Source organism: Mercurialis annua, linkage group LG3, assembly GCF_937616625.2.
Source record: "Mercurialis annua linkage group LG3, ddMerAnnu1.2, whole genome shotgun sequence".
Lineage (NCBI taxonomy): Eukaryota > Viridiplantae > Streptophyta > Magnoliopsida > Malpighiales > Euphorbiaceae > Mercurialis > Mercurialis annua.
Window position 1 is genome coordinate 3868307 of NC_065572.1, and position 13494 is coordinate 3881800.

At 27.1% G+C, this 13494-nt stretch overlaps 1 protein-coding gene across 1 annotated transcript; it reads left to right on the top strand.

The window, feature by feature from the left end:
- Positions 1–12328: 12328 nt before the first annotated feature.
- Positions 12329–13086, top strand: LOC126674604 (ethylene-response factor C3-like). Its single transcript, XM_050369080.1, has one exon. The coding sequence runs from the start codon at positions 12397–12399 to the stop codon at positions 13066–13068; it is 672 nt and encodes a 223-aa protein (XP_050225037.1). The 5' UTR covers positions 12329–12396; the 3' UTR covers positions 13069–13086.
- The last annotated feature ends 408 nt before the right edge of the window (positions 13087–13494 follow it).

The following is a 13494-nucleotide window of genomic DNA, read 5'->3' on the forward strand; positions in this document are numbered from 1 at the left end:
GTCAATATTTTAATCTCTCTCTAATATTTAAAAACATTAATAATATAGTTTCTATGCTAGTTCAATTTTAATTTAAACCTTTTGTTATTATGTACAAAATCTAAAAGTAATGGATAGAGTGACAAATAATTAGAGTAATATTCATGATAATTATAAGCGTTAATTCCATATAAAATCACCACTTTTACATGTTTTTTTATTTTAATTGCGTTCTTTAAAAAGTATCAAATAAAATCACCACCTTTCATTTTTTTGCAAATTTATCACGAATGTGAAAATTCAGTGTATCTTTGTTGACTTGACAACCGGAATCAGTAAGAAAAAAGTAAGAGGAATGTATTTGTGTGTTATAGGACATTAGTTAACTTAAAACATTTATTTTGGAGGAAAAAAATATCAAATTTTACTATCGATGGTAGATTTGCAAAAAAAATAAAAGGTGGTGATTTTATTTGATTTTTTTTAAAAACGTGATTAAAATAAAAAAAAATATGTAAAGCTGGTGATTTTATATGGAATTAACCCTAAATATAATTAATATCTACTTATTGAATTACATACTTCCTTCAGTTCATAATATTCGTTGCATTTGATTTTTTTTAATTTATAATATTTATCACTTTAAAATATTAAGAGAGCATTGATTGTTATTTTTCAAGTTTATTTTCTGCTAATTAATTGAAAAATATAATGACAAAAGGAAAAAAAGGTTATTATTATCTTATATCACCACCTTTAACGTTTTTTTTTGTTTTATCGCAATTTACAAAACGTCTCACCTCACAATATCACAACCTTTCGAAACTTTTTATTTTATAAGCCGGTATGTGTTTTATGTTTTGTTTTTGTAAAAATAATGTCTTTTTTTTGCCATGTGAATGACCAAAACGATGTAATATAAAATATTTAGTCTATATATTACATAATGAAAAGTTGAGATATATAGTACCACGTTTTTAATATTGTGCTTCAATTAGAAATGTAAAAGGTGGTGATATATGGTAAATGTCAATAACTTTAAAGATAGAATGAAGCGTTAATGTCAAAAAAAATCACGAACTTTACACATTTTCTCCTTTTAATCACGATGTTTAAATATTTTCATTTCCATGCACGAACTATCGCTTTTTTTCAAATTTATGCACGGTGTTTAGGTGACACTCATTCATCGCTGTAAAATGACCTCCACCTAAGCGAATTACATCAATGGAGCCTTGACATCTCAGCACCATGCATGAATCTGGAAAAAAATGGTAGTTCGAGCATGAAAATGAAAAAATTTCTACGTGATTAAAATGAAAAATGTGTAAAGTTTGTGAATTTTATAACGTTAATTCTAGAATTAATTTAGTAAAAGTGTTTATAAATTGAGATATAGTTATTATTATTCTAATTTTTATGTTATCAAATGTGATAAATATTTTAAATGGGAGAAAGTATTTTTTTCTTCTAAATTATGTAAAATAAATAGGAGATTGACCATATGCCAAGCTTCTTGACTAAAGATTCTGCAAGTGCTACACAATTTGGTAGATAACAGGAGAATGCTAATTAATGAGGACATTATACTACAAATACTAATAATTAAATTTCTAGGTGTTTGAATTTATGGTCATGTGGGACATATTAAAATATCTCATAATTCATTAATAATGTTGCATCTTGTCTCCCTAAATAATACTCTCGCCCTACCATTTTAGAAGTCCTAGTTTATTATACACAAACTTTATGTTACCTTTACTAAGAATTATTTTGACGATCTAAATAAAATAAAAATTGAAAATTATCATTAATTACTTAAGATTATGAATTTACACTGAATCAATATAAAAAATGCTAGTCATAGCATTAAGTAAACTAATTATAATTTTATTTTGAAATTACATATATTTAAACTTAAAAAAATTATGATAGTGAAATTTTCTATATAATTTATTTTAAAATGGTTAAAAACAAGAACAAAAAGTTATAGTTACTTTTAAGATGGAAATAAAATTTTAATTTTTTTAAAATAAAACGTGAGACTTTTAAAATGTGATAAAAAAATATACTAATACATAATGATATTTAAAATAGGTTGGTTTAACAAATTTAAGATTAAGTGACATCTACATTTAAACTTATTGCTGACACAAATACAAATAAAATTTATAAATTTATGAAATACAATGAGTTAATAAAGTCAATTTATTTTATTTTCACTTCTCTTAATTTTATTTTTTCACTTCATTTAGTTTTCAAAACTAAAAAACATAAAATTTTTTTTTTCAAAAACTTTAAAAAATTAAATATTAAATTGAAGCTATTGATTCACTAAATCTCATAATAAAATGATTTTTAATTAGACATACCGAAAATATAAATGTAAGAATTTCAAATTTAGTTTTTTAACTTATTTGACTAACGCATAAAATGTATAAAAGGATTAAATAGTTGACGAAAATAAAAATTGTAGGATATATCATTTGATTTTAAAATAAAATAAACTAAAGTGCGAAATACATAACATATGGGGGGGGCTGCAGAGTACTTTATTCTAGATTTATTTACAACTAATTCACAAAATAAAAACAATATGTGTATAAAATGGATGATGAATTATCTAACCACATGAAATTTAGGTGGCCATGTCAACAATGAAATTCTCGAATTTTAATCGGTGAGTTACGATTTTATATAAAAATGAGAGTGTCACTTCTAAAAGGATGTTATAGAATTACGATTTTATATAAATCTTGTACATTGTTTATAATTAACTTTATATCAGCAATAGAAATAACATAAAAGAAAGTCGAGCAGCTTTTAAATTTGTGTCGCGGGATCAAATAGATCACTTTTAATTTTTTTAGTTAATTAGATATTCAAACTTGTATTTTAAGGCAAACAAGTCACACATTGAAAGGGGTTATTTGACTTAAATTAAGAGAGTTTGAAAGACATAGTTAACTAACAAAATGATAACAACAACATCTGAGAGGCTAATTGATTTAAAAAAAAGAATTGAATTTGTTTGATTCCGAAATATAAATTTAAAAGTTGGATTAAGTTTTTGTTCGAAATAATATAGTATTGATGGCTGTTTTCTTATACTTCTAAGTGTGAAATGGTGTTCATGGTTCAAAAGGGTAGCTTTCATTTTGTTCATTATTGAACTTTATGTAATGGAAAATAAAAATTGATTTTGAACATCATTTTAATCTATAAGATAACATCAAAAAGTGAATTATATACATGCATAATAAAGCATGTCTCCATCTCTATGTTTAAACATTGTCATATAGTACAACGCAGGTTCAATTGATCTTAGTTTCTAAATTCTAGAATATTCTTTTCCTATAAAGTTAAGCTGCTATATGTCAGATTCCATTAGAATTTGATTTTCGTTAATCAAATTTTAACAACATATTATTTAGTATTATTTTATTATATTTATATTGCAATAGCCGTCAACATTGTAAAGTCTTAAATTAAATCTAATTATGTTAGAGATTATCAATTAATATATAAAAAAAGAGTGTTTATGGCATACAACCGTTGTCACGTCATTTTTACATCAAGCCAATGAACATCAATAAGGAATCTTTTAATTTTTTTTATCATTCAATTTTTCATATGGCTAACGCGCAATTGGTTCGTTGCACGAATGACATGGCGCAACAGTTGTGTTGTATAATTATCCATAAAAAAAAAGATTATCTATTCATGACATAAAAAATTCTAAATATAAACTGTGAAATTACATCACGGCTAGCTTAATTGGTAAAAGAGTGAAATGCAAACTATAAAAAAATATCATAATTCTTATTTCCATTTGGGCATACACTTGTATAGTAATTTTTAAAATTTAAAATTTGTTTAGACTTCGAGTATAGAAAAAAAATGTTAAAAACAAGAAAGTATGGGAGAAACAGAAACTGAATGTAAATTAGAAAACAAGAGAGTATGGGAATAACTGAGGTTGAATTTGAATGTAAATTAAAAATTATTTTGTAATTAAATTGCATCACGACATAAATATGACAACTTTTGACCAGAAAGTTGTGTATACTATGGACATTGAAGTTCCAAAGACTTTCAAAATCTTCTGGAAAGTCTTAAAATTAAAAGTTCGATTTTTAAAATTGACCAGCCTCTCTAATTATACACACAACACAATCTCATCCCCCTTTTATTTATTCTTTTACAATCATCACTGGCTACCTTATAATATCTATATTTTGACCACCTTTTTATATGTTTTATGTAACCATCGCCAGTTGATTAAATTATTATACTATCCATAATAATCTGTTTATGTGCTTATGCACCTAAAACTATATAATATTTCACTACAGAATTCATTATTATTTAATCATAAAAAATTTAAAGATAGAATTTTAATTTTGGTTGCTTGTAGGCTCTTAAAACAATATTAAATAGCCTAATTACTTTTATTTACTATCTAAAATAAATAAATATATATATATATATTTGAATAATTAATTTTCAAAATTATTAAACTATTATATTATTCCATTTTGATGACCAAATTTGAATTTGTTTTGTGTTGATTATTAAATTTGATTGAGAAATTTTCAGGTTAAACTATACATATGTGACAATTTTTCGGAAAAAATAGGGGGAAATTACTTGTTACGTAGAATTTTTTTATTATTTTTGACAGAAAATTTTCGGCTAAATTATACATATATGTGTGTATATATATCAAGATTAGACAAAGAGTGCTCGAAGCGATTTTATAATTACGAAATATGGAATTGTGTGTTCGTACTGCAAGAAAAAAGCCAAAAAATGGTCTTAAAAGAGCAGCTATCTATCTGCCTAGCTTGAAAATAATTCGCGCTCCCTCCGATGAATGATTGTTTGTTCTTGTTTGATTACAGAAGGACTAACGCTGAAAAGCGATGTCACTGCGGCTTGGTGTCTAGCGTACTCTTCACGGGAGGGAGTAAAAACTGATTCTGCATATAAATTAGAATTATAATTTAATAACAAAAAAACTAGTTATCTAAATAAAATAATACTGTAATTGAATGAAACGAATTATCCATTTTTACCGCCAGATTAACTTATGATAATAGTGATGATAATTAAGTAAAAAACTCAGTGTGAATGCCATAAAATGGCCCATGGTAATTTTGTAAATGCAGCTAATTAAATCCTAAAATACTCAAATGTAGTTCCACTGAGTTAAAAACCTTTAATTAATGGATAACAATAACCTTATTTTAGTTAAATTCAAACTATATGGGTATAGTTATAATAGCTTGGTTGTCCCAGAAAAGCTAAACATGTCATCACTATATATATAGCCAGGTTTTGGTGGAGTGGTCAAAAATTAATTTGAACTCAATCATTTATATGCATAATATATTCCAATAGCTTAATCATGTCTTATGAATTAAAATAGACATAAATCTTAAGCCATTGTGACACTAAATTTTCATATTTGAAATTTTGATTAATTTTCATATCTGACATTTAAAGTTTGATAAATTTTCATGTTTGAAATTTAAGTATCGCTGTAGAAGAGGAGAAATTCTTAGGTAGACTCAGTCCACCACGTCATCCGTGGACTAAGTCCATCACATAATGACACGTTATTAAAATGATGGCAATCTTGTAATATTACTATTCAAAAGTGTAAATAAGTAATAAACGAATTTACAAGATTGCCATCATTTTAATGACGTGTCATTATATGATAGGTTAGTCTACGGATGACGTGGTGGACTGAGTCTACCTAAGAATCTCTCGTAGAAGAGAGTGTAGCTTAAACCTAAAATTTGAACAAAGTATATATACTGCTTATATAAGAGTTAATTGTTAATTCATCTTTGTTTAATTTGGACTAATTAATTAAAATCCCACGAGGGCTAATTACCATAAAAGGAACCTAATTTTCGGTGAGGAAGCAAAATGCATAGTTAATTGGTAATGGTTGGTTGAAATTTTTGAAAACTAATTAATCAGATGATGATTTAAGAAGAAAATGTACACTAACTGATTGAATATTGAGGATATAAAATGGAAGAAAAGTTTAGTGATGAATAAACTAAGTCATAATAATTTTATTGATCCAAAGAAAACACACTTATTCTAGAATTATATAAAAATATTATCATACGTAAGTTATAGTCTGTATAAAAAATATATATTAACCTATAAATTAAATAATCCTTATGCACTCGTGTGCATTCTCTGGATGCATGCTTATTATGCTCAGGGGGAATGAATCAAAAGTTAAAACTTAAAAGCACACTTTTTATTTTTAAATTCATAGTATATGATTTATATCAACTAAAATAAAAGCCCAAAAATGAATTAACTTTATTAAGAACAAAGATTTCACCTAATTTTTTCATCATATAAGTATAGATGGCTCAAAATGATACTTTCTCTATTACATTCTATATGATGATTTTTTTAAAGTATTTAATTATAATTGATAGTAATTTTTATATATGGTATATTTTGACTTGGTTCTTATATTGTTATCGTATTCAATCATTAGTAAAATGTAAGGGGTAAGAATTTTTAAAATATGTAAGGTATAATTTTTTTTATTATGATGAATAATATAAAAGTCATGTTTTATGTATTTAAATTGTGGAATAATGCTTGGAAATACATTTTGTGAAAAAAAATTGTAAAATTTGGAGTTGCCTTATAATGAAGTTGAGAAAAAAACTAAAAACTCTCTTTTCTATATGGGTATAGGTTCATGCACATACTTAAATATTTATTATAGATATGGGCCACACATTATATTTTTAGTAAATAATAATTTGTAATTGGAGAAAAGGTTCTTCTTGGTGTCTCTTTGGATATTATTTTATTCATCAATTTGGAATTTTATAAGTGAGTTATGATATTCATATCTAGATTTTATGTCATCATGTTTTGGATTAATATTGAATCAAAGTTCAAGACTTCAAGTAGCTAGTTACATCCCTTTCATATTATTATTTTTCCCTTTGAATAGAAACTAATTATTTTGGCTTAATGTATTGTTTTAGGTGTTTATTTAGTTCATTTTAATGGACCTAGAAAATTCTATTTAAGATGGATGAATTATTGAAAACATGCATACTAACATATACCAGATATTAAACTCCCTAAATCACTGAGTTATTCCAATATTACAGAAAGCATACTAATTTCAAATCGTTTAAAAATAGTCATTAAATTATCGAATTATTTTACAGGGAGGTCACCGTCTTAAAAGAAGGTCATTAAATTTATCGCAATGACAAAACGGGTATTGAGTTATACCATTTTGTTAAAAATAATACTGAATTATACACCTTTTTGTAATTATGGCATTGCCACGTAGGATAAAAGGCAAAAAGTTTAGTGCGTTTTGCCTCGAATGACATCCCGTGAAATAATTTGATAACTTAGTGAAATAATTAATACTCTAATAATTATTTATAAATTGTATTTTATTTTTTTATAATTTTTTATCAGTTTATGGATTAAAAACATAAGTTAAGAATTTAATTACAATTTATTTTTAACAATCAAATTCTTACCAAATCAACCAATATATTAAATCGAAGCAGGGGATAGAGAATTTGATCAAATAACAGAAAAAATATTTTTAATAATTGAAAAACAACTACATTTTTAAAAAGTTAGTTATTTAATCTAACATCGGGTGTTTTAAGTATCCCTTGTATATATATTTTTTAATTCATCAGATTTTATTCAATCGAATCTGAAACAATTTATATTTGTAAAACATTTAGAGAAATTCAAAAACTAAACTCATTGAAATGATATGGAACAAACAATTTATGCTAACACGCATTGCGGAGATCCACTTACAAATATAGAAAATGAACTATCTACTGTTTCTCTAATTAGTATAGTTATCAATCAAATTTTTTCAACACCCCCAAATTAATTTATGATATCATAAACTAGAAACATGATATCTGATTCAGCCACCATCTCACAAACCCTTCATAAAAAAGAATAATAAACCATTCACAAATAAAGGACAATAAATCTTTTGAAAAAACTGACAACAAATAATAAAACACAACATTAAAAAAAACTATAGCTCGCAAACGATTATCTTCATTGTTGAATTTTTTTAAATTATCTTTTCTTAGTTCACAATAAATTCTATTATATTTATGCTTCATCGATAAATTTTGATCCATTAAAAATATTAAAAAGTTACTCCATATTTTATGAAAATCAAACAACACAGAAAAATGGCTACCGTCAACAGCGAAAATATATAATTAGACTCTCTATTTTCTTACGCATGCTCCCTTTTAATATTTAAATTTTCTGATTCATTAAAACTATAGGAATATGTTTTTATAAATTAATAAAAAATTAATTTCAAAAAGTTCAAGGTGAAGGAATATAAATTTTAAAAGTTTGATAAGTTGGAAATTTTTGAAGGGGGTTGCATTTATGTATTTTTTTTCATTCAACATTTTCAATTATATAGTATTAAAAAGCCGCTCCTAAAGACTAAGAATCGAGAATCGAGAAAATAGAATCAATAATTGGTCAATATATTATTGAAGACATGATCATATATATAGTATTTACGTAAGTATATATATAATATTATATATTCCTCACAAGAAATTGGAAGGGGAAAGTATATAGTACTAGTATATAAATATATACTTTTGAGTTGAATTAAGATGACGGTCTTAGTTTCAAAAAAAAAAATGACGGCCTTTAATTCAAGAAATTCAACACCAACATTAATTATTGGTCAAGAATTTAATCTGTATTTAGTTATTAGCTCTAGACTTAATAATTGGAGGGTTCGAAATTAAATACTGATAAATTAAGAGATTAAATAGTTGAATACATCAGGCATTGTACATTTATATATTAGGCTAATCTCCTGAAAAATCCCCCACCTTTCAACCCCCCTTCATTTGCACCCTCACCTTTCAAAATCTCCAATTTTATCTAAAATTCTTACCTTTCATTTTCAATTGCACCCTAAAAGTATTAAATTAGCTCTTTTTCACTATAAAAAAAGTTCAAATCGATAATTTATATTTTAATTCATATTCTAAATAGTCTTCAATGTTTAAATTTTAACAACAAAACCATATTTCCTAAACTTTTAAAAGTTAAATTTTTTTATATAAAATATAAATCAATTAAAAATATCATCAAATATGGTTTTGTGGTTGAAATTTAAACATTAAGGAATATTTAGAACATGAATTAAAATATAAAGTATCGATTTCAATTTTTTTTAGTGACAAAAGTCCAATTTAATACTTTTAGGGTGCAATTGAAAATGAAAGGTGATAATTTGGGTAAAATTGGAGATTTTGAAAGGTGAGGGTGCAAACGAAGAGGGATTAAAAGGTGAGGGGTTTTTCAGGGGTTAAGCCTATATATTATAATATGTGTATATATATAAGTTAGTAATCATGTACATTTATAGCTGATCTGCAGATCGCAGAAGAAATAATGCGTAGAAAAGTTATTTTATAGACTAAAATTAGAAGAACCAGTAATGATTCAGTCAAACTAAAATATTTTAATCAAGGAAAAATTATATTAGTACTGCCTGAAGCTCTCAAAATTAGCTATCCGATGTTTTTTTTTATTTCTTTTAAATTAATGTTTTAACTTTCAAAAATATGTCAAATAATTACTGTTAGATTTTTTTTGATCATTCGAGTGCTAAAATATATAGTTAGTCATATATTTGCATAAGTCTAATATCAAAATATAGGAAAAGAATGATATATAATTTGATAATAAACTTATGCAAATAATTCACTTATATTTGCGAAATTAAAATGACAAACCTATATTAGCAAATTAAAATTTAGGCAAAATGAATTTACCAACCAAATTTTTTAGCGTATTTGCTATATATATAATGATCTTTGAATCCTGTAAGTTTTTTATTCGTTTTTTTGTCATATACACTCATAACTTAATTTAGAGTTTACGTGGTGTAATATTGTACGTTTATGCATACATAATTTATCCTATTTGATGTATACAACATCGCACTACATAAGTTGTGAGTATATGTGGCAAATATCAAAAAAATAATGGATAAAACCGTTTAAAAAAATCATTTTTATTTGGCAAGTGACTTAAAATTATGGATAAATAAATTTATTTATAGTCTTGTTAGTAGTTTGGTTATTAAGAAATGATTAAAATATACTCGTTTGATCTTTTAAAAAATAAAAATTTAGATATCGAAATAGCAGTTTAAGAAAAATTCAAACACCAAGTATATTTTTAAAATTAATGTCTTTCTAATTTTCTCTTACTCATCCGATTAATATTTTTCAAAAAAATAAATAGATATATTTATTAGGAGCATCATAGCTCAATAATGGACATAAAATATCTGGTGGTTTGAATTTCCTCAAATTAGGATCAAACAATAAGTGAAAAACTTTTGTTAAATTACGAGCTGCACAATTTGCTGATTCAAACATAAAAAGAACAAACGATCAATCTACCCCTTCAACTTGGCACAAAATATTAAAATGGCACAAGTTTATGAAATGGGATTAAATAAATCCGCAACTATACCAAACCGGATCAAAATACATCTTCCCCCACTTTTATTTCCGCATTTGAAGCACACGCTCCATTAGTAAATGAAAAAAAAATTAAAAAAATCCTTAATATTTAATTATATTCAAATTGACATTTAACCATTTTCAAATTTTAATTATATCGCTATAATTTTAAAAATTTAAAAAGCATATTAATTTTTAAATAAAATTTAGGAACCTAACTTCTTCTTCTCCATTTGACCTAATTTTACCCTAAATCTATTTTTTCTTTCTTCTTCTCTATTGTTTTCTTCCATCACTGCTTACCATCATCACCGCCTGTCATCTTCTTCTTCACATCGATGTCGGTCTCAAACCAATTTATGTCGTTGCCTTATCGCCATGTCAGATATTACGCTGCATTCGATGACGTTGTATCAAACTGCAGCTGACGCAATCGTGTTTGTAGTCGTCGTTTCAAAGCAGCAGCAATAGATATTTGAAGAAGGGAGGCGACATTCGACGTCAGGAGCGGCAACAACAACAATTAATGCAAAAAAGGATGGAATGTCGTTTTTTTTAATCAAATGTTGTACAATCTATGAATTTGTTGATTACATAGGTGAATTGCAGGTAATTGATTCTGGGAATTACTGTACTTTTTTTAAAGTATCAAAATGATGACCGAACTAATTTTCGTTCCAAAATAGTTATTAAACTTATCGTTTCTGAACCTCCACCTATTCCTAAATGAATTGCGGAGATTTTATCCTATTTGACTCGCCGGACGCTGAGTCGCACCCACCCCTTTTGCCATGTCATCGTCTGCATCATCATATTCTTCCCTAATTTCTTCAATATTTTTTAAAAAAACAAAAAAATTAAAAAATTCTAATAAACACCAATAATTCAAAAAAATCAAAAAAAATATATTTTTCAATTAATCGAATCCGGACGAACTGTTCTTCGTCTGGGTTTGAATCCATCCAGACGAAAAACATTCGTCTGGGTTCAACCCAGACAATGAAATAATCAACTAGTGACGGCTCGTTATAACAGCATCCCAAATGGCCTTTGGTTCTTTTCCTAAATTGCACGTAGAAGTGTGCATTCCATTCAAACAAAGTTGAACCAAATCAAAAAAAAAAAGACGACGGGTCTCAAAAATTTGGGAAATTAGAAAATTCCAAAACTAATCAAATTAGTCGATTTAATCAATTTTTTCATTTTGTTTAACTATTTCAATTCGATTTGCATTAAAATTTAACTAAATGTTTTGATGTTTTAAACCAAATCCAATTTTTACATACCCCTTATTATAGGTCACATTTTGAACATACAAAAGACAAGACCAATGGTTTATTGCTGGAATTAGATTGGCTACCATTCCATCCAATTTATGTTATTTTGCTCATAAACAATAAGAGTGTTCGTTTGCAAATCCGATTTTGTCGGCAACTTAAAGACTTGAGGACCCAACACAGCATAAATTACTAACAACTTGCCAGGCAATCCAATAATGTGCCAAGTGGACTGCCCCATCATCAATTTTCAATTTTACAAAAATGAAATCATCAAGCTGACGTCAGCACGAATTTCCCTTTGACCTAGCCGCCATACCCCACATACGACCCTTTGACCCACGTGCATTAACTCCTCGTTGGTCCCACTAACGACCAAATTTTTATAGTTTTTTCAAACTCCCCCCACCATATTCATCTAATCTAATCCGTCACCTTCATCACCCCATACTATAACAGTGGACACTCTATTTTTCTTACTATATAAATACATTATCTTAAAATCATCCTCTCATCATCAAAATTCAACAAACAAACACAAAATACAACATAACAAAACAAGTTTTAATATAATGGATTCTTCATTCTTTCAATACCGAAACTACTCCGATCAATCGTCTTCTTCGTTTAACTCATTCGACTCGTTCGACTCATTCTACACGCAAGAACCGCAGCAGCCGCTCCCGTTCAACGAAAACGACTCCGAAGAAATGCTTCTCTTAGGAGTTATTAACGAAGCACCCATTAACTCCGATCAGGAAGTAACTTCAAGATCGGGTGACGATCATTATATTATTAATCAAGAGGATCAACCGCCTCAAGAAATCGCTTTCCGAGGGGTTAGACGACGTCCATGGGGGAAATTCGCGGCGGAGATACGAGACTCGACGAGAAATGGAGTAAGAGTCTGGCTGGGAACATTTGATACAGCTGAAGCTGCAGCTTTAGCGTACGATCAAGCTGCATTTGCGATGAGAGGTTCAATGGCGGTGCTTAATTTTCCGGTGGATAAAGTTCATGAGTCGCTTCAAGAAATGAAATATGACTTCAAACAAGGATACTCGCCGGTGTTGACGATGAAGAAGAAGCATTCGATGAAGAGAAAAGCTGAGAGCAAGAAAAAGAAAGGTAACCCTAATAAAGAAATGAGAACGGAAAATAATAATGTGGTGGTTTTGGAAGATTTAGGTGCTGATTATTTGGAGGAGCTTCTTGCCATATCGGAAAACGCTAGTCATTGGTGATCACCGGTCACTTTTTTTTTAATTATAGTTTTTTACACTTTTTTTACACAAGAAAAAAAAGTCAAATTAGACTTTCAAATTCAATATCCCACTATATGTAAACAGTCGATTTAACAACTAATAATGCAATTGGCGGTTGGGTTGTTTTTAATAACTTTTTTTAAGTTCAACTAATAATTCTTTATGCTTCAGATGAGCTAGTTCAAATGTACTATATTGTATAAGCGTTGATAGCAATATATTAGATCGTGCCTTTAATTTTTTTTATAAAGATTTTTTCTCAAAAAAAATTATTTATGCAGAATTTGATATACTTTATCATTAGTTAATATGGAAACTATAATTATAAATTAACCGTTAAATAAATTTATCCACCAACAATTAGGAGTGTACAAAAACCACACTGCACTAAAAATCGAATCGAAT

Excerpts from the sequence above, each read along its gene's own strand:
- LOC126674604 (XM_050369080.1), top strand. The coding sequence starts at position 12,397 with ATGGATTCTTCATTCTTTCAATACCGAAACTACTCCGATCAATCGTCT.